We start from the raw sequence: 23,025 nt of genomic DNA, 5'->3' as shown, positions 1-23,025 counted from the left end.
AGTGCTCTCTGTTCCTGTGGTAGTTTTGGGTCGTTTAAGAGGGGTCTAAATACATTCCTGTTCAACATGCACTTAGTTCTTTAAGCGCTTCTTATGCGTTATGGTTTGTATAATATTGTTTTATTTCCATTAGGCTGTTGATTAATTTGACATTATCGTTTATTATTGATATTCTCCTTAATGTAATCTTACCATGTCATTGTTTTTTTTATTTGTTTTTTATTGATTGAATGGACATTATTGTTTATTATTGCTTTTTCCCTCATTTTCATTGCTTATTTTATTAGGCTATTTATTGAATCAACATTGTTGTTTATTATTGCTATTTTCCTTATTATAGTTTGACCAACATTCTAATTTGTTCCCTGTTAAATTTGTATGTTGTTTTTGTATTTGTGTGTCGCTTTGGACAAAGGTGTCTGCAAAATCCCATAACCATAACCATACATACGTCTATAGTAACTCAGTCACCATGTGTACAGTCATCTCTAACTGACCATAGCTCCACAGAACATTAGAGGGTGCAACAGCAATGCCTGGAACATTTGAATGATTTCAAATTATGTAGTGATCGCAAGATTATAAATTGCACTGAGGAGATTGTACATAACTCATTACTTTCTCTTAGGCGTTTTGTTCGCCATTCTGTGCAGTTACCTCCTTTTTTCTAGATAACTGGTCTACCTCCTCATCTGTAATTGTTGTATTGTAGTGTACAATCACAATAGCTGTACCATTTGAATCGTTTAAGTGCAGACTTGGTGGATGTTCAGTCAAAAGCTGAGCTGTAGTCATGGCAGGCACCACGAATGACTTGTCCAAAAATGCCACCTACACTGTCTGTCCTCAGCCTTACTCTTTTATATGATGATTTGTATTCATTAATTAGTTCATTTGTGTGTTTGGTTTCTGTAATTGTTTGGACTGTGAGTGATCATGCCATTTCAGGTGTAGCCAGGCTTGTAATTCACTTTAAACCACATATGTTTGATCCTAAGCACCCGCTTCAGTGAACAATGTGTTAATACATCTGATCAGTGAGTTTGGGAGCATAACACATGGATAGGCCCGCAGATGAAACACCTGCACTGTCAGAAAATGTGCACATTTAATAGGTATTTAATAAGATGGCAAAACGTGTGTTTTGTGATCAAAAATTCAGTGAGCTTGTGGTTTTGAATAAAACTTTGAAGTGTGTGTGGGGGGGGGGGGCTTAATTAGTCCCTGCAGTCAGCAGATGCTTGTCATCAAATCATATCACTTTGCACGTTCCTCTATAGTGAAACTAGTGCTGTTTTTTGTCTCTCTCTTTTTTTGCTTACAATGCCTAAATCTTTTTTTTAAAAACTGATGTTGTCATTTAGTTACCCGGTGTGTTCTGCATGCGGTAAGCTGTTCAGTTTTGCAGAATATATACAATAGACTTATCAGGCCTGCGAGGGGATTGGTGTGCCAGCCCCTATCCACAGTGCACAGTACTTTTGATTTCATCAGCAGTAATGCAACAATAGTGTCGCTCTGCAGAACCACGCCCGAGAGCGTGAGACTTCAGTTGAGCTGGGCTTTTCAAGTCTGCCCTTTTTCTGAGAATTCAAAAGGAAAAAGATTAAAGGCGCCCTTTAATCATATAAACACATTTCCTTTTAAAGTCAGAGCAGGTCAAACGACAGCCATTTCAGCAGCCCTGCTAATTTCTCTTCACTCCGATGTAGGTCACTCACACACTAAACAAGCCTTTAAATCAGAAAGCTTCTGTCCGGATGAACAGAGATGGCAAATATTGTGTTACTCCCTGTCTCTCTCAAACATGAGCATTGTGTGTGTGTGTGTGTGTGTGTGTGTGTGTGTGTGTGTGTGTGTGTGTGTGTGTGTGTGTTCTCATTGCCATCTGGCTTCATAATGAATGGAACCAGAAGGCTGGGAGATGTGGTATCAATCTTCTAGACATATTGTTCACATAAAGACAGGCGACAATGGTCACCAAAGCGATAACTAATTAACCACTCCAATGTAAGATCATGCATCCGCTCTGGTATCCTGTATATTCACCCAGGGGATTTAACAAGACTTGTTTTTCCCAAAGAACCAAAAAGAATTTGATAACAATCACTTGTTCCTTTTTATTTTATTTTAGTAAGTTGTTCTGGTTGCGTAGAATCTAGTCATTCCAGCTTACTTTCAACTACAAGAAGTAACTGGAAGGCATCTGTATGGAAGGTTGTTTGAAAGTAAGAACGTATCTATTTTTGTCATGTTTTCATTGTCAACGACTATGGCAACGTTTGTCAATTTGAGTGACATGAATATACCCTGTGTGTGTGTCTTGTGTATTTCATTTAATTTCCTGTACAATGTTTACAGATTTTCTATAATAAGAATAGGAAGGTTTTTTCTCACAACACACAGCCTTTAGATCCCACTTTGGAACCAATTTGTTTTTGGTTTAATTCCTGTTAGATCTCTGGGTATTTGTAGTTCGTAGCATTGTGCTTCTATGAGTGACAGATGAGCCATAGATTAATCAGAGCTGTCTCATTCACTAATGATACCCACAAAGGTAAAGTTTGAGGTCATGCCATTTATATGATTTATTAATACATTTTTTTGCAGATGAATGATCTTGTGAATATAATATTGTAAAAGCTGAACACTGTCCTGTAGGACCCTGAAGGTCAGTTAAATGGCTAAATTATAATAACTCCTGTATGCTCAAGTAAATCTCTTCAACATTTACATTGAAATAACCTTGCAGTAAGTGTTCATATTTTAAAATATCCACTTTTATCATATCCCATGTACTTTTGAGCTGAACTGAGAAATACAGTTTAACCAATTGCCTCTCAGTATCATTTCATCTTCAAATCCTGACCCTATCACAGATTTTCATGATCATCGCTGTGTTGACTTGATCCAGCTCAGAGGTGGTGTTAGCGGTGACCTCTGAAATGGAATAATGCAACAAGCAAATCGCCTCAGCATGCCCTAGCAAGACTCAGACTCAGCCAGATTCTGTCTCTCTCTATCTCTTCATCATCCCTCCCTCCCTAACTCTCTCTCTCTTCTTCTCCCTCTCTTTCCCTCTCTCCCTCTCTATCCGTCTTTCACTCCCCCTTTCTTTCTCTCTCTCACTCACTCACTCTCTCTCTCCCACTCTCTATCTCTCCCTCCCTCCCTCTCTCTCTCTGTCTCTCTCTCTCTCTTTCTCTATTTCTGTAGAGATTTAGTATTTGCCACATCACTAGTCCATCAGCTCAGCTAAGCTTTTCCAAGGGGGCCCTCTGCTGTTGATGCTCTATCAGGTCCTCTAGCCATTTCTCCTCTCTCCTCCTCTCTTCCCTGCTTGGTCCTCTAGTCTAATGTACACAAATATATTCTCCTGCAAACCCCCCCCAGGTGCTTTGCTGTGTCCTGGAAAGGAAAGCAGGCAAGATTTAAAACCTGTGTGCTCAGAATGACACTTTCTCAGGGGTCGGTAAGAAATCTCACTCTGCACTGCGGGGGAGAGCATTCAGGCCACGGGATTGTGGAGGACGGAGAGAAATGATATCCTTGGTACAAGCCAACACAATTTTAAGGATGTATTGGCCAGGCATCGAATGTGATGGGGGTGAATTAATTGTGTAGCATATGGGAGACAGTACTGGCATATGTTATGCTATGATAAAAGAAGCGACATAAAGGCCAAATCCTTTTTGGAGCTCTACATGTTGTGCCATCTTATAAAAGTCTAGGTAGTAAACAATGTAAATTCATTTTCCTTCATCCCTGTTGTTCTTGTAACTCTTCTCTTCCAATTATCAAATGTAATTTTGCATTCATCAAATAAATGCAATCAACACAGTTGCTAGGCAATCTTGTTAATATTTTAACCAAATATTTAGCTAGGTCATATCAATATCTAAAACAAATATTTAGTGTTATTAGCTTAACTTATAATGGAAATGAGCTGCTAATTTGTTCAAAATAGCAAACATACCTCTGTAATTATTGCAATGGAAACAATGGAAATGGAAAAAATATGCAATGGCATATTTTTTTTTTCTTTTCACATGTTTATACTCTAATTATGGAACAATGGCGAATCGGCGTCTGCGCCTTATTAAGATATTAAACTTGCCAGTTTTTTGTCTGTAGACTTGTTGAAAAAAAACCTCGGCTCTCAATACAAATTTCTATTAGAATCAAGCCCTTGAGTGCGCATCTGCTTTTTTCTACCATACTCTAATTATATAACAGTGACATATGAATGGCATTGAGATGGTTTGTGTTTGTGTCACTTGTACAAGGCAGTATAAAGGCCAGTATAAATGAGCTGGCCTCTCCTCCATATTTCCCATTTTGTGGTTTTCCCCTCTCCCATCACATGACGCTTTCTCCAGCACCTCCACTCTGCAGAGCAGCCCAAGAAATAAGACCATAAATAAGAAATCAGTGGCCTTCTCTGTCTGGGTGCATTACTCGCACATGATGTATGCTTTCTGCAGTATTATTACTCACTCTGCTCAAATCAATGCTCTAATCTTTCCCCTCTGTGATTGATAGCCCACCAGACCCAGCGTACACTGTAAGGCTATTTAATAAATAGCAGAAAAGCTCCATAAAAATTCTCAACTGGACTGTTAAAACATCGAAGCCTCCGCGGATGACACAGTGGCTGAAGGGTCATTCGGGAAAGATCACCCGGAGGCAGTGTATCCTTAAACGGAAAAGTAAAGTTAAATAATGGCCTCACCTTGGATTCAGCTTGAACATGTCCAGCTTACTGTAAAGCATAATTTGACAAATGCTAAGGCCAATGAATTTTAGCAGAGCATAGTTTGCAAACCCCCCACATGCTCACACACAGAGATGCACTCCCGCCACCGTGATAACTACTTCCTGCTCTACCTCCAGCCTCTTGCCTCCACCCAGGGGTTAGATTAGGAGATGGTTATGGACGTCAGAGCTGCCATTTGGGTCTTGCGTTGAGATGGATTGGATTCCTCTGAAGCCAGACTAAGGCGAGGGTGTCTGGATCATCGCCCATGGGTCAGCCCAGCATGAACCTTGACGGGCTCTGTGGCGAGTGCTTCTCACCGCCTGGTGAGCGATAAGCCTCCTGTTTAGGGGCTGGAATCTGTCAGATATACGATTACGGTAAAGTTGGAGTTGTCAGAGTTAGCCACTGAACAGCCAATCTCTGATCCGAGGTTAATACATAATTCCCGAGGCAGGGGGCTAATTCCAAATACGCACGGGAATAATAATAATACAAAAAACTATCAACCTGTGAGGTTCTGGTGAAATTTAAGCCAGTGTGATCATTGTTTTCTGCTATCTTGTTCCCTTGGTCTATCTCTCTATGAGTCCTATCTGTATCTCTATGAGCCTTAGAATCCACACTGAGAGGGATTAGTTTAGCTTAGCCTATCAAATAACCTCTTATGGGAATATATTATGCAGTCACAAATTAATGATTGCTCCACAGCCTCCAATGATAAGTGTCATTCTTATTAAGTGCCGAAACAGTATCAGAATCTCCACTGAGCAGGGGTGGCTGTCATTTTGCTGTTATTTCCATTTAAGGCTTTAGGTCACTCACCAGATGTATTTTTGTGTTTTCTTTCTCTGGCAACCTTTAGCCTCTGTGGTTCGTCTGATGACAACTTAATCTGATCTCTGTGTATCTGCTGAAGGTCCTAGACTCAAATGTGGCACACCAGGGTTTGAGGAGGCAATCAATAAGCTGCCGCTCATACAGCAGGCAGATATGACGGCCTGAAAGAGATGAGACGTGTGAAATCCGCTCCATCAGGAGGAGAGATACCCCAGAGCCATGTGTGATGCCTGACTGTCTGAGGGCTGACAACACAGGGCTCTTGTAATGTGGTTCAGTAGATGGACAAATAAAGAGGTGTTCGCTGGCTGCCCAAATTGAGCTGTTGGGTACTACAAGACTCTGATCAGGGCCTAAGATAGGGAGAAATCAATGAGGGGGACACATACAAAGGACAACAAGATGGAGCATAACCCACAGCTGGGAGTTTGCAGCCAGCGACACGACCAGCCTTTTGAGAGGCGAGATAATTGTGGACCATCAGTCTGTAACTGTGTTAGGTTTGGATGAAGGACCATTTAGGCCAGTTGAATTGGACACTCTGAACCCTTAAACCAATAGTTGTAGTTGGGCAAGGTGACCATACCTTTCTGTCTTGAGATTTTTCTTTTTCTATCTGGGATGTATCTGACACTGCATTTTTCATCCCCTCCAATAAATACACGGCCTGGACAAATTGCGGGTGTAATTCACAGCTGTTCTCTTTTATTGATTTAGATGACAGCAGAGGCCATACTGCGTCTGAGCACCGACCCGGTCCTCCCCTTCTACCCTCTAGACATTGCCCTAGATGTACAAAACAAACTCAAAGGTAAGATCACTGTCCTGTTATGGACACTTTTTTGCTTGTAAACAGGGTGCAGCATGCCTATTTGTATAAAAGCTTTGTTTATGTAGAATGAATGTCAAAGTTTTGCCTATACCAGTGGCAGGTTCTGTAGGTAATATGGACAAGCCTCAAGGTCATCAACAATCAGGTGTGTGTGGTGGAGGGAATATAGCCCTTGGACTTAAAAAGCATAGACTAGACATATTTGTTCCGGGCTGTGCTTGGCTTATAATGTGCTTGGCTGAACTAAAATCTCCACAATTACCATAAAACTTTAATGGGTACGGGTGAAAGATGCCATGCTTGGAGACATGCAGCACAATAGCAGGCAGTACACACAGGAGCAGGTGGTTTGTAAGCCGTCCACCCTCCTCTCTTTCCTCCACTTTTGTTTTCACTACACACCCTCACAGATGATTTCAGGTGTTTTATTGCAGAGGTTTTCCACTGTGTATTATTCATCTTTGCGCATCAGCTGCCAGCACCAGATGATGTAGTAGTAATGTTGCTTTTGCCACGACTGCAGTCACTATAGGTTATAATAGTATGAGCTGGTCATAGGGGAGGATTAGAGCACTCAATACACTGTACAATTAGGCATTAATACATCACTGACGAGGCAGACAGAGGTTGACTAAATGCTCTGCACATCCCAGTGTGCGTGTGAGTGTCTCTGAGTGTGTGAGCGCGTGCCTGTGTGTGTGTGTGTGTGTGTGTGTGTGTGTGTGTGGGTGTGTGTGTGTGTGTGGGTCTATGCAGTGAAATAACTCACTTCTGCAGTCCAGCCAGGGGACTGACAGCCCCTCCTCCTCCCCATAAGAATGATTTAGTGGTAGATCATCTGTTTAGGTGGATGTATCGATCCCCCTCCGCTTCCCACTCCCTGCTCTTCACCCCACCCCACCCCACCCCCGCCTCCACACCTACCCCACCCCACCCCACACCCACCCCCGCCCCCACACCCGCCCCCTCATCCTAGCACTCGAGGCCCCTGGCAACGCGACCTTGATTTCTGCATTTGTAAAATTCAAATCAGTGGCACCGGCATTTTCTCCCTTTGCCGCCACTGAAAGCGAGGGGGGATTATCAGCTTTGGACTCGATTGCCTTTCAATCCCAGCCGCCTTCAAAAAGGGCACCTCAGATAAAGGGGGACCAGAAAAAAAAGAAAAGAAAAGAGAAAAAAACGATAGAGCCAGGAAGAGAGAACGTTTGTCCTGTGACTTCACTAGGAAAAAAATCCCTGAGGGCCATAAAATAGCTTTCCCTGAGTTTCATTTCTAAATGCTTGGCTCCATTTTTTTGTGACTTTGAACTGGGTCTGAGCTTCAGAAACAAGGAATTTATTAGGAAAGGCCTTCAGGTTAGCTTTACTGTCAATTTTCATTCAGTGCAGATAGTGGCTTAACTAACAGTCAAACACTTACACACACAGTCACACATTTCTAAAAGACAACACAACGCATGCATACACATGTGCACACACACACACACACACAGAGAGAGAGAGAGAGAGAGAGAGACACATACAAACACAGTTCCCTTTTAATCATCATTTTTATTTTACTCTCTTCAATCCCTTTAATTTTCTTTTCACTCAGTGGTAATTTGTTTACAGCACCTGAGGGCTCTAATGTTTCCACTGTATAACTGCACAGCAGAGGACATTAAACATGTTAGGATGAGCATGTTTTCGCAAAAGGTGCAACAAGAGACATTGTGCAAAAGGTGCAATGTGGGTCACTGTTGGTTTCATAGTATCACTATAAAAATGCAAACACCATTATATCTTGATATGATATAATATTGTATATTTGTATACTGCAGATCACTTTGTGATAACTGTGGCTCTGAAAATAAAAACAACTACAATAGCACCTCTAACAATGGGGGGTGGGGCTTAGCGACAGGTCAGTTGCAGCAAAAGCCATTGTTACGAAGTGGGATGTGTAAAGCCGTTAGTGGTTACTTGTAACAGATATGACCTTGTCATGTCACTGGGTCGTGGTGGGGCCTGTAGTCGTATTCTGTGGCCCATGCTAATGTCCTCCGACCATCTGAGCGTCATGACTAAGAATGAGAAATGACCTCGGGTTCCTCGCTGGAGATATACTGAACTAATGCACTGAGATGGCAGGAGGACCACAAGCAGGTTGAATTAAATATAGCGTGCTTTTATCTCTGCAGTTATAAATAAAGCCAAAGATGGAAGCTTTGTAAATAAATAATTCTGGGCAGCTGGGGCTTGATCTGGCGTCTCTTGATGTCACCCATCACTGTTTTTGGGGCATAGAGAAGTAAATGGATTTCCACAGACACCACGTGCAGATGCACTATTCATGAGAAATGAAATGGATTGTCTGAGATCAAACAAGCCAGGCTAATTGAATCTTTCAAGATCCTTTGTTCGCTTTGGTCTCTCTTTCTCCTTTTTTTGCTCACTGTATAAAAGCAACGCCTTTGGATGCTCCCTGTCTTTCTGAACATCACATCTGTGATGATCTTGATGCTCTAGGAATGCCCCCATAATAAAAGATTGCACAGGTCAATGAATTGGTGTGGGTGTGCCTTATCTGCATCTCGCCCTGAGATTCTGATATGTTTGTGGGCTCTTTTCATTTCCCATTCAGGCTCTCCTCCCCAACTGAGGACCTTGGTGTAACATTGCATCATACCGTGCGCTTTGTCATCTGAAAGTGACAGGGGCTTGTGTGATCTCCTAACTGACTCCCTTCATTTGTTAAAATGGAAGTCTCAGCTGGGTCTATGCCAACACGACTATCCCCACATTTCCGTCTGCGTCAGAATCTCTGATAGGTTACAGCAAGCCTCCCACATGTTTCATAACTGCACTGCTCCCATGGAGACGGGGGAGGCAAAAGGAGAGGAGGGGAGAGACTGAAGTTTGTGTAGGGCAGCAGCTTCTTTGCTATATTTATCCTGTCTTTCTCTCTCTCGCTCTCCTTGCTCAAAGTGAGTTGTCACAGCGAGAGCAAACTCTCCTGTGACTAGTCCTGTTCCTTGCTGGGCCTCTGACTTTTTTTCTGTAGTTGCTGTTACTCACTCACTCACTCACTCACTCTTTTCCTTCCTTTCTTTCTTTCTTTCTTTCTCTCTCTCTCTCTCACACAAACACACACACACACAGACACACACACACTACATGCACACATGCACATGCCGATAGATCAGAGGCAGCAGTATGAAGCGTGTGTAAGTGTGCTGAGCACAGCTGTAGTCAAGGTTAATTATACACAGATATTAAAGAGCTTTAAGTGTGCCACATCTTTGAAGGGTACTCTGAAGCTATTAATGTGAAATCTCATATACCCTCAGCAGAACTGATTTTCTTCTGCCTAATGACTATTGCTTTTTTATGCACACATAAAAATACATTTGAAATGCATAAATGTAGCAAACCAAGATCCAAAAAGTAAAGCAGCGCTTAAGCGCCCACTCTGTCATTAGCTAAATCAGCTTGTTGCTTCTCCATTAGATTCCCTCGGTGCACTTGTGCCGCAGAGTCCATCGTGTCCGACTTATCGACAAAGTTCAGTTACAAGAGAGTATTTAGTCAGCATTGGAGCACAGAGGCATAAGAGAGAGCTGCGGCGAGGTGTGCGGACCGTGCCCCATCCATCATCTCCATTGGCTGCTGTGGTCTTGCTGTACCTCTGTCCTTGGCCTTGTCCCAAAATGTCACACACACTTGGTGCTGGGCTCGCCTCCTCAGCACTGCTTTTGCCACAACGTACATTAGCACTCCATCTGTCATGACTGCACTGGAGTCGCTGTGAGAGTCGCTCTGAAACTCAGTCACACCATGACATGCCAGAGAGCAGTTAGGCAAACCTGGGTGGCTGAGCAATGCCTAGAGTCAGACAAACGCAATCAGTCTTGATTTTGAACGCACCTCCTGTGTGCTATTGTTTAGTCATGTGTCTAGAAATGTGTAATGGTGCTAGATGTTTATCTCATTATCTGATCGAAAGCCAGGGTTGAATGAGCATTTCCGCACAGAGCCGAATTAGTATTCATCAGCTGCCCTGGGCTCACCTGGCCTTCTTTCTTTTTTGCATAGTGATATGTCTTTGATTCCAGTGCCATTCATGAATTGCTTTCAAGCAGATATCCTACTGTGGTCTCAACATGAAATTTGAAAGAGTGAGATATTGCCCTCATAATTGAAATGTACCTCTAGTTGTATTTTGATTGGAAAATGTGTCTGTATTTGAGAGGCCAAATGAGATATGATGTAATGAAATGCCAATCTCTCAAATGCTTCTGGGCTCTCAGGTAGTACACTTTATAACTTCTGCAATGACATTATTTGTTGCCTTAGTAGGTAGCTCTATACCACAGTAGAATGCAGGATTGCAGGATTTAAATGTCCTGATTTTCTAGTGACATTCTGGTGTTCACTATTATTCATGACGCATTTAGAAATTACAGCTCTGCTTGAAAGCATTGTAGCATTTTATGTGAAAAGGTTCTTCAGCACGTTCATTGAAACAAATTGTAAGTGCAAGTCTTCACAGATAAAGCTAATTTACTGTTGCTTACTACACTGTAGGAATAGGAATATAGGAACTATAGGAATGCAATTATACCCATGGAAAGTGCTCTTTGTATAGTGTGTATGAGATAATGCCTTAATTTAAGAATGATGTGGTAGGGGGTAACATAAGGTTATGGGGGAACCTCCTATTTTGATGTGGTTAATATGTACATAAGGTGACAGGCACTATACTATTTTTTTATCAACACTTGCATGGTGTGTACTTAGTTCACATTTTTCTATTTTACCACACACTCTTGTCCTTAATAGCTTGTCGGTGAGCTTCATAATGCAGTGCTCAATGGATTGGTTCCATGTCGCAGTTTAATGTGCGAACTCATGCAAGGGATTTGTGTTTTAATTTGATCACAGGCCTCTACTCAGGGGAACTATGAAAAGACAACAACAGGAATATGTTAAAAAGAAGCCAAATACTTCATTGAATTAAAGTTCTTAGCTGAATAAAAGACTGAACATTGTGCCTCTTCTCTCTCTACTCCTCTGAAAGCATAATAATAATCTGACTCAGGGTGCATTTGAAATTGTTTTCATTGTGCATCCAAGATTTTATCAATTTTAATTTTTGGAAAGTAATGCAACAGGTTATTTCTTGAACAGACTGATATGGTTTCTCTCCATCTAGGGTTGTGTTTTTACTGCAAGTGTCTCTGATTTTATTTTGTCCTTGAAGCAGATGTAGAATTTCAATAATTGTTTACTTGAGCAATGTGAATGTGTTGACTGAAAGGTCAGCGGGTTAGTAATCCACAAGCCCTATTTACTTCCAGCCGCCTACGCCACCCGCTTTATTTCCCATTCAGATGACCCTCTGCAGACAGCCGAGCTGCTGACAGCCGCCGCCGTCTTGAGAGACAACTCCACCTTCCTCCAGTCCGAGAGCATGCGGCCGGCCAACGACCCCAAGGAGAGGGACCCCTCCCACGTGCGCATGCTGAACGACGTCCTGCAGGGCCTGGAGAAAAGCTTCCTCATCCCCGCCCCCCCAGCTGGCTTGTGCAGGTAAACACATATCACCATCACCACCACCACCCCTACAACCTCCATCCCATCACTCAAATTGTAGATGAGAGCCTCCCTTTTGAGCCTCCATCCGCACAAGCTGAGCCCCATCTCTGCTAAAATTTGACCCTCAATAATTCATGGGTTTAGACCTCTCTTGGAGGACTGCTTCAGTTCTCCTGCAATCCATTATGTATTATATATTAAGGCAAAGAGTTATCAGATAACAAAGGGAATGGAGAAGGTGATGGAGACAAGTGGGTAGACACTGTTTGATGTTCCTAGACGGAGAAAAAGAAATCAATTATTGAGAGGGCCAGGCGTGGAGTAAAACAGACTGAAAACTTTCACCACAGAAAGGAGGCGACTATGTAAAACATATGTCTTACAAACGAGTTGACATGCTGCCAAGGCACTACAAAAATGTCACCACGACAGCTGCTGCTGTGGCGTGCCATAGAATCGAGTTTAACTGTGTTTGAACGGCAGCGCGTTACAGAATCTGCCTTTTGATTTAGTGGCCATATCCATTCTCATTGCAGTCAGAGACAATCTGAATTGCTTAGGGAGAACACAAAACACCAGAGTGCCACTCTCTCATGAGCTTTTAATACCATTCAGTCCATTCCTGGAGACAGACAGCCCAAATTGATGTTTGCTTGCATTACACTTGCTGACATTACTCTCAATTGTCCATGCATGCTCGTATCTGTCTGTACCATGAAACATAATGTGTCTTTTGAGATCAATTTACCCAGTTTTTTTATGCTGCTAAAAGGCTACAGCAAATTCTGAAGCAGAGTCGGAAATGTTGAAGTTCTTGTAAGGAAATGAATGATGACATTACTTCCCCGTAGTGTATTGTGGGTGACTATTCCAGGCAGCCGAGATAGACATGCCAATTTGCATTTCTGTCAAATGCACTCTCTTCAGACAAGCAGGCTGACAGGGGGCTGAAGGAGAGAAAGGCTGGTTTTGAATATTTCATTTTGTGGAACTTTTTGGTTTTACTTTTTGTTTTACTTCTTAGCCTTCAGCCATATGTGCTGACTTCGCCTCAAGACATTTTGTAATATTGTTGTTTTTGAACATTACAGCATAAATATGAAACATACATCTTGGCAATATGGATGTTTTATATTGAGCTACTCCCAATTGTAGATCAGCACATATTCAGGTGAAAATAAGCTGAATGTTTAATTTGAAATGTTCTATTGCTCTTTGATAAGGATGGTGCTGTGTCATACGACAGCTATATTATAATTAGGGCTGGAGGACTTCTGTTGCATATTTACATAAATTTCGCTTGTGTCTGGAAGACTTGAAAGTAGACTAAGTTCTTAATAGTCGGTTGTCATCATCTGCTGTCCTCTGCCGTGATGTTGCAAACTTATGTATTGGGTGCTTGTCTGATTCGCAGCATGTTAAGTATTTCAGATAATTTAAGGCCCACATTTTAATCATTTTGTCAGTGTTACAAGAAGAACTCATTTAAACTGACTGCAGCAAAGAGGCCAACATGGAGATAAGCGTGTGCAATATTGTACTCCAGAGAAGTTGAACTTAGAACATCACTGAAGCATGACACTAAATGGGAATTTCAACACAGATTTTATGAAGTAATATCAATATACCTCTCAGACCCATCTCAGCATATGACATTACAGTTAACTACTTAATCATAATAATGATAAAGATCAACACAAACCGTGACTATCTTCTGTTCAAAGTGCCTTTCCAATTACAGTCTACCTGGCACTGTATACCAGATTCCAGCGGGGTGTCATTCATTGTTTAAGAGTTTTCACTGAGCACCATTGTGATTCTTTCCACAATTATCTTTATCTAGCCACTTTCCCTGTGAATTAATTGCCTCTTAGAGACACAAAGTCAGAATTATGCTGTACAGTCATCCTTAACTAACATTCCAGCTTAATTGCCTTCCACATTCACTCAAAAGCATGCAATATATACAACTATGTTCTAGTTTCTACCCTTATAATAGTTTTGATGATGTTTCCTTTTTATCAATTGTCATTTTAGGCAGATACTTTTGTGCTTAAAGAAAGAAAAAGATAAACTTGAATAGAAGCTGAAAAATTTAAGTTATTCTGACATATTTGTCCAGCTATGCCTACGCTTTAGGCTTTAGGGCACTAATGTCACGGACACTGGACTACCTTGATGAACAGTTTATTTTTATTTTATTTTTTTTTTAAATGTATGTCTTTAATGACAGGACAGTGGAGAGTGACAGGAAGTGAATGGGAGAGAGAGCAGGGGTGGGATCCGGAAAGGACCACAGGGCGGGAATCGAACCCGGGTCGGCGGCGTACGGTGCAGGTGCCCCAGCCAGTTGCGCCACAGCTGGGGCATGATGAACAGTTTAAATAGTTTGGATTGTCCATTAGATGTCAAATGTGATTTTAAGGCCAGATGTCTTGTGTTGGCAGACCGAAATGAGGTGCAAGTGGGGTTACTTGCTTGATTTCTTAACCTCAGCTATTCTGGTCTGCTAGGCCTGAGGTACTTAATTCATTGATATTTATTTTTACTTAGGACGTTGTCATTGCATTCCACGGATGCCTTCAGTAATTTTCTCTCATTAGAAGGAGGAGCTGCCATTGCAGAGGCGACATGATTGTAATCAGATGGTAATCAACATTTTCTGGAGTGGCTTGATTAAATTAGCAGAAGGTGAATGGGAAAAGATTAAGTGCCGGGGCCTTGTAAAGCACAATATCTATTTATCTCCCTGTGTTCAATTGTTGAGCCACTAGGGAATTAGTCTCATCTCGCTGACCCCCACGTTCCTCCAGTCGTCTGGGTAAGTTTTTCACCTTGCTCCGAGCAGTTTGGACTCATCATGCTAAGACAACGAACCCATTGGGAGATGGAAGGTGGAGGGCTTACACCGACATGATTTTATTCTAGCCACACAAACTGTGTGAAATGTTTGGTCTAGTTCTAGCTGTGTCCAGTACATATCAAGTTACTATAATGAGTACACGCACTAAGGAAACCTTGGTTGATTAAGACGTCTGTGAGTCATTTTCCCTTAGAGGAAATAGGGGAATAAGGGAGGGTAGTGATGAAGTGATAGAAGAGAGAGAATGAGGGAGGGAAGGAGGTGAGAGGTAGAGAGAGTGGAGGTGGGGGATTGTAGGCTGTCGTGGAGACAGCTGTGAGGTATTTGACCTGACGAGGTCTCACAGAGACAGATGGCACTCAAACATACCCTGTACAGTCTGCTGTGGCAGCTAAAACAAATGTCTTTATGCTGTCAACAACTGACAGATGATGCCTGACTGACACAGGGGATGACTGTGTTTTTAAAGGCTAAATCCAATTTGGAGTGTTGAAGTGGAGAGCTCTCACTTGGTTAAAGACGCGGGGTTACTGAGCTCTTTTGATCAATAGCCAGGGGATTTCATGGAGATTGTGTGTTTAGGGACTTTCAGACTGTACATTAGGGACCAAAGACCAAAAACAAATGTGTCATAATACATGATCATGTTTTTACATGATACATGCGTCATAATACATGATCATGTGTTTACATGATACATGCGTCACAATACATGATCTGTATTTACATGATACATGCGTCATAATACATGATCATGTGTGTTTACATGATACATGCGTCATAATACATGATCCTGGCATTAACATTTAATGGTAATATTTAATGGACTTAAGCCATCCTTACACCAAAAGACTTTGACAAGATTTGGGAAAGATTCTTGAAAGATTGTAATCTTTTGAGTAAAGAATGGTTGCCATTAGTTAAAAGACTCCAATCTATCAAGAATCTTTCAATCTTTCTTTTCAAGGATGCTAAGATGTGGCTACAAATTCTATATTTTCAGTTTAGTAATATATATATATATATTTTTTAATATAATGACACTTACTATGCATTTTAACAGAGATTTGAATGTTGAATGTGATTCAGGAAAGATCAAATGTTCGACACAATATTGCTTTCTCTTTTCCATTTCTTGTTTAATCAATGTTGTGATACGATATCCTGAATTGCTTGTACCCAACCAAGTTGGAGCTGTGGATTTTCCATCAGATCTTTTCAGACCATCATCATCTCAGAAGAGAAAATTGTACCTGTACAATTCAAAGATTAGCCTATTGATTCAAAATTAGAAATCCACAATGGAAATGCATTAATACCCCTTTCAGCAACTGGCAGTTAACTCTATGGGCTGTATTTTCGGTCACCAGCGCATGGCGTAAAGTTCGTTATTCACCGGCGCGAAGTTGAATTCGTTATTTTGCACCTTTATTTTTTAAACATTGCGCCCAGGGGTGTGGCAATTAACAACCTAGGGAGGGACCTGGCGCATTGTCTAAAAATCGCTATCATACACCACCTAAACCTGGTCAGAAGTCAATGGCGAGTTGTTCATATGCTATTTTAAGAGCGCATGTCAACAGTCATATTGGCAGGTGCACGCACCATCCTTCTATCATTCATGAACGCACACCAGCGCACGTCCATGCAAAGCATTACAAATTGCACGATTACAATGGTAAACATAATTAGAATAAAGATATTACGAAATACTGTACATCTCATGATGAGTAGTTATTCACCATCATTTGCAAATTGGTAATGACGGTTAAAAGTGATTAGGGGAGAGGCGAGAGACAAGTATGGAGCACAGCTGAAGACGCACTGTCACGAGATATAAGCAACTCCTCTGCAGGATAAATGTTGTTTTATTTAGTCATTTGAGCAACATTAGGGTAAGTGTTGCTTTTTCCAGCCTATGTTTTCTATGGTAACCCATTGTCAGTCAATAGTGAAAGTAACTGCATATAACTGTCTTGTCGTTGACTGACTCCTTGGTGAAGTTAGTTTCACTTTGCCAATGAGTTCAAATAATAGACGAGTGCAAATGCGTGAAGGCTATGCTAGGTTTTAGTAAAGCATGGTTTAAGAATGACTATTCCATACGGTCTTGCAAGCAGCCTCCTTCAAATGCGCCGTTGAATGCCAAAATACCGATGCATTTATTTGACATATCGCGCGTTGCGCCGTTAAAGGGAATGACAGATGTCATTCTCATTGGTTTAAAATGATGTTACGCCCCAAACACACCCATATGACTGATTAAAAGACCTAGGAACACCTTGTTACGCCATGCGCTCCACTTTTGAGAACGAAACCCCTCCCAATGTGAACTGGACATCCTACTAAATTTGAATAGACTTTTGACGAGTGACGATGCACTTTAGAATGTCATGATAGGGCCCTATGGCTTTAATTTACCCAATTGAGGTGTCTGGCGACACTGATTGAAGTTCTTTCACGGGAACGATACTGGGCCTGTTGTGTAAGCCATGGACTCATGAACATAAACTCAAGGTCAAGGCGATGCTCTAAACCCAAGTCAGCTTGTTTACAGATAAAGAATTGGCTCATTTGTTCTACTTGTCCAAGCCAGTTAAAACGACAAAAAAAACTAAAAATCAATGAATGACCTTAGAGCGTGAAGAATAAAAGCTTCTTACATTCACCTGCATTACTGTAAGTGTAGACAGCTTCAAACCTCAATCCTTTCAAGGAGCCTGAGCTTAGACTGTGTGCATGACACCTGGATCCTCTGCAATATTGACAACTTTCCTCTCTCATGTCCTGTTCCCACAGGAACCTTCTGTATGGGCTGAGCACACAGTCCTCCCGTTTCTCCATACTGAAGGATGCCCAGGAAGTGGAAAGGCCTGTAAACCAGACTCTATCTCTTGTTTTCAATGCCATCAGGTCAGCTCAGAAGCTTGTCCAGAGTGGGCTTGAACTCTTTGAGAATGACCCAGACAGTTCCCACTGACACCGAGCATTTTGGAGAGATTGTCGGCATAGTCCCACTCTCAGCAGGCATAGTGGAGGCGCACCACCCGAGGAAAAACCCGAACAGCAACCAACTTTAATATGATTGTTTTGCACTGATTATCTTGATAACCAAAACTGTCAAGGGCTTGGAAGAGTAGTACTATTTTAAGCAATATGAATCTTATTGTTTGTGACAGTGTCCATACAAGGCTTTTGGTTCATTTTTCAAGGTCTGTACCAAATGTCTTTAGGGAAATTAGCGTATTTGCCGTCTACCCCAATTAGCCTATAGGTCCCTTTTAGCTATAGTGTAATCCACTTCCAAGCTAGGCTAACAGTGTCAGACTGAGTTATTGCACACACATATATAATAGGAGAGAAAGGTATGTGTCCTTAACTCTGGGTAGATGGAAAATAAGCTTATTTCCAAAAAAAGTTGGCGTGTTCCTAAGATTGATAGCAATGAAGACAGGAAGCTTAACCGATATTAAATGGAAACAACACAGCAACCAAAAAGGTTAGTAGATATATAGTACAGATACAAAACTAGCATACTGGAAAACATGAAATCATTATTTATTATTTTTTGAGGAAATGTATGTCTTAGTATACAAACCTTATATAAAAAACATTGGGGCAATCAAATTACCTTATAATACAAATTCATGCAGTCCAGTTCAGTTGAAAGAAATCCATTTAATAGTTTACATTTCCTATGGTTAGGGTTAGGGTGATTAACGTGTGAGTAACTAGTGCAATGCACTAGTATATCCAATAATGTGTTAATGCAGCTGGTCACATTCAGTGCTTGCTGAGAGCAGAGAAGTCTGAGGCCCTTGGTGTGCCTTATATCCATGACTTTGTGTTACTGATGAGATAAACGATGAGTAATGTGAAGAAACAGTCACACAACAGGAAGTTAGGCTTGTATTTATGACCACCAGCAGACAAAATACAAAACACAAATGTTCTTACAGGAAAAAAACTGCTCCCTTGGTCTGTTCTGGTAGCACCTCTCTGGATATACTGAATTTATATTTAGGTTGAGCTATTATTTGGATAAAACAAAATGCATAATTTGTTGTACTGTATCTTGCAATGCTAAGAGGTTGAGACTACCATGTATATACTGTATACTGGTAGTTGATTTTCAAAAGCACAGAGGCTGCAATGCTTACATTTACTTAAATACTCGTGCAGCTATAATGTCAGAGTTTGACACCAGATGTGTGTGTTTGTGAACAATAAGGGGACAAAGAAACTTTGAGTTCAAAAACTGTGAGTTGCATACACATAATGCACATGTGTCAATATTTCCCACATTCATCATGCATCCTTTGAAGGCTTAATCATAGTGTACCTGTATCAATAACCGTATGCAGTTATGAATATTCACTAATTGACATTGTACTTTTGTATCATATGAAGGCTACAGTTATTTTGCTTTAACTGTGATAGGTACTATGCCTGCAATGTTGGTGCACTTTAAATTGGATTGCTTTTGAGAGAGAATTTCAGGTGTTGTGATTTGTAAATGAACATGTTAAATTACTTGACGTTAAAAATTAAACTAAAACAGGCCAATTTTGGGACACTTGAATCAGGGAATTAAATTTAACCAAGCTTTACGTTCTTAATGTGCCTTTCGGTTAAGAAGCATCCGTGCAGTAAAAATAATGTCAAAATTGTCAATATCAAAACAAGGAAACAAGAAACAGTTTCACATCCAAATGTTTCACATCCAAATGTTTTATCCAAATGTTTCATTCAAACAGTTTCACATCCTTTCTTCAGATTTCAACTTTGAATGTGTATGGGTGAACAAAAGGACATCCAAGATTAATGACAAATGTAAAACTTGTTTACTCATAAGCTTCCTTCCTAGCATTTGACATGAAATGGTTCCAATCATACAGTATGTGTACCGTCTACGTAGCTACACTCTGACAGAACTGTCCTCTTTCACTGTTCCTCATTGACTAACAACAGAAATTACTTCTGAGCTGCTTTTAACTAAAATCACTGATTTCCACTGTGATCTGTTGTAGTTTGCTACAGTATGTTCCCTTTCTGGGAGCAAAGTGTAATTATTTATGAGTAATACACTTAAATGAGAAAGAGCATGTTACTTTTTAAACTTTTTAAATCCTTTGGATTCTTTTTTGTCACAATGAAATGTAGAAATCCCACATCTACTGTACTGAGTAAATGAGTTAAATGAATGTATGCCAATATGCGTATGTGGGTGAAAATACCATGACTTCTTGAATGATTTGAATGATGTTGGATATCAAATATTCTATCAGGTGTGTGGCTCATGCTTTACACTTTCCATAAAAGTTTACCATAATTGGGGTTTCTTTTTTTGTAAAATAAACATCATGACGGTAGAAAATGAGTGCAGAATAGAAGCAGTAATGTGTACAAAATATGATGTAGATTTGCACTAAAACCTTATCAAACTTGTCATTATTTTCATATCAGGACAATATCTGCATGTTTAATGTCTCTTACACTTACACGTACTGTAAGTAATGAAGATCTAAACCCAACCCTTAAAGGTTTTACCTTTAGGTCTGACATCTGAGCTGTCTTTACATGCTCACTCGTGTAAGGACGACTTTGTCAAAAGACTACAGCAGATAGACAGGGTCAGGGAGTGTGTCAACTCTATTTAATGACATTATATTTAAACAAGTTTCAACAACTATTCTAATTATGTTTGTTGTTCATTATGTTATGATGTTATCATGGTAAGAGGATGCTTTTATTTTGATTTATTTATTTTAGAACTCCGTGGTGTCTGGCATCACCACAGGAGAGAAAAATAATGGGCTGGTTTGTCTCCCTCTCCCTCCCTCCTTTCATCCCTAACTATGATGAGACTCTTGTTACATATCCACTCACTGTTGTGAGTATTAAAATGGCTATTATTCTACAGTGGCCATTGGTAAACTCTCTATCACTATGGTTTTGTACGAAATAATGATCTGTTAAGGAGATGTGAAGTCACAGTCACTGAGCTGTTTGGTTTTCCTAAGATGTGATGTGAAGTTTCATATGTGATGTCTACATTCAGGGCTGAAAAGATTAATTGTCAGGGGGAGAGGAAGGAGGTGGATTTCGTACAAGAGAGTAATGAAATTCATACAGAGCAAAATGTTAGGCATGTACAAATGCAACTCCTATCACAATTGTCTCTCAATTACGTGTCTCTGCACAAACTACTGGTTACATTTTGTCTTTATGTTTCTTATGCATGAATTTGTCCCAGCTGGTTTGGCTTGCTGAATGAATTTGTCTCCTGAAGCAATAAACTGATTTCTACATAAACTTTTCAAGATATTTCACACTGTGATACTTCTGCTTCTGCTTTACTGATGTTTACTGAAGTCCTGCATACACAGCATACACAAAAACAATTTAAACAATTCAAATCTATTTGACAAGCTGTGGGATAATGCCAGTAAGGCCATTAAAGATTACTTCAACATCAAAGTAAGCACATCAACTAAACGGAGGGTATACAAAGTATACAAATCCAGTTTTAAGAGGCCATTTGGTAAATGATATATGAGGATGCACTGTATGAGTAAATGAACTCCACAGAGAATGGGGATGTTTATGTTGGAAACCTTTTGGGTTGTTTTTAACTCACTCAATTATGCAACCTGTGATTAATCTTCTTGTTAAGATTTGAAGTGGAATTTTGTTAGTCCCTTCATCATCCATTTGCCTCTGACTTTCTATGGTCTGCCTAGTTTGTGGTAAAAGTAATAGTTCATTTATTTCCCAGCCATTCCTGATTAAAAGAAATAGGCCTAATGCTCATAGACTTACATTAAGACATACACTGTACAGGTGCTCTGCCCTGTGTAAGACTGTAGCACGTACTGTAGTCATGGGTTTCATCAGGTCCCTTTACACAGGTGTATTAATCAACACCATGCAGTCTGCTTTCATAATCAAGGTGCATGATTGTATACACCTGTGGAAAGGGACCTGATGAAACCCATGAATTGATGGGCTGTAACAATTCTTATTGTCTTCAGTCCAAACATAAACAAATTAGGCTCTTTGTGTGGCTACATGTGAGCATTAAATTCGGTGATACATTTCCTACTGTGGATTTATTTTAATTTCTGTTGTCTTTTCTGAAATCTTTTTTTCAGAGATTCAGCAAGTCTTCCATTCATGCAGATATAAACCCCCTAAAACTCATAAAGTTTTCATAACAATACCCCTGGGAAGAAATTAGATTAGAATTTTAACTGTAACTTGTAAAGATGTGTTTTATTAACTAATATACTCACTCTGTGGGTCCAATAAAATGGTTTTAAAAGAATCATCTTTATGGTTTGCTGCTATTCCTACCATTTACAATATTGAAGAAATTAGCTTGAAATGACTATTAAATCTATGTTCATGAGGGACATATTAAAAAGTATATAATATAGGCTGTAATGTATTCAGTACTTGGCATATTCGTCCTCTTGCTGTGGCATATAGGTTTTTTTTAGCCCAATACTGTTTGCTCAGGGGAAGGTTACATCGATTTTGTAGGCAACTAGGTTCCACTCTTTGGAAACAAGTCGACCATTTGCGCATGCGCAGTACTAGCCTCTGGATGTGGAGGATGCTCTCACCTCAGGTGTAGGCTACCGTCCGACTGACAGAGAAAAACAATGATGGCGACTGCTGCCGAGGAAATCAGCCAGAGCTGTCCTATATCTGACAATGACATGACGTCTGTTTCTTTCAAAATTGCCAGAAAGAATCAGGACAGACCCTGGAAGTTGAGGTTTATTTATCTACAATGCTGTGAGTATCAGAGATTGTGCAGCGCACCGCAGCCTCCAAAGTGTCTTGATCGAGTGTGAATGCTCTCCCCTTTTCCAGGAAGGACAGACAATGCACATTAGGAAAGAGATTTCACCTATCACAATTTCATCCTGTTCGTAGTTTCCAGCCAGTCATTTGCGTGGGTCTAAAGATATATAAGCTATGTGATTCATATGAACTGACTGATGACGTCATTCCGTAGAGCCCTGCCCCGGCAACTCTCCACCAACTGCAGTCCAACGATTCCTTTTTAGGCACTGTGTGCACCAAATGCATGCAATGAAAATAGCCTATCTGAATGTATATGTGTGCGATGACGTTTATGGTCGT

At 40.6% G+C, this 23,025-nt stretch overlaps 1 protein-coding gene across 2 annotated transcripts in view; it reads left to right on the top strand.

The window, feature by feature from the left end:
* The window catches only part of naaladl2 (N-acetylated alpha-linked acidic dipeptidase like 2), a 214,820-nt gene extending 193,630 nt beyond the window's left edge, over positions 1-21,190 (top strand). Inside the window, exons 12-14 of one of the 2 annotated variants that reach the window (XM_076277894.1) lie at positions 6,314-6,407; positions 11,804-12,002; positions 17,671-21,190. In XM_076277894.1, the coding sequence (XP_076134009.1) occupies positions 6,314-6,407; positions 11,804-12,002; positions 17,671-17,851 (474 nt within the window). In that variant the 3' untranslated portion in view covers positions 17,852-21,190. Of the gene's footprint in view, positions 1-6,313; positions 6,408-11,770; positions 12,003-17,670 lie in introns of both variants that reach the window. The other variant, XM_076277893.1, reaches the window with a different exon arrangement.
* The last annotated feature ends 1,835 nt before the right edge of the window (positions 21,191-23,025 follow it).

This window comes from Alosa pseudoharengus, unplaced genomic scaffold (genome assembly GCF_046254945.1).
Source record: "Alosa pseudoharengus isolate Yale_2024_CS ecotype anadromous, Long Island Sound unplaced genomic scaffold, YU_APseudo_1.1 YU_APseudo_1.1_scf_11, whole genome shotgun sequence".
In the NCBI taxonomy this organism is placed as follows: Eukaryota; Metazoa; Chordata; class Actinopteri; order Clupeiformes; family Clupeidae; genus Alosa; species Alosa pseudoharengus.
Note: the sequence above shows the minus strand (reverse complement) of the source record. Positions and strands in the feature narration are given on the sequence as shown.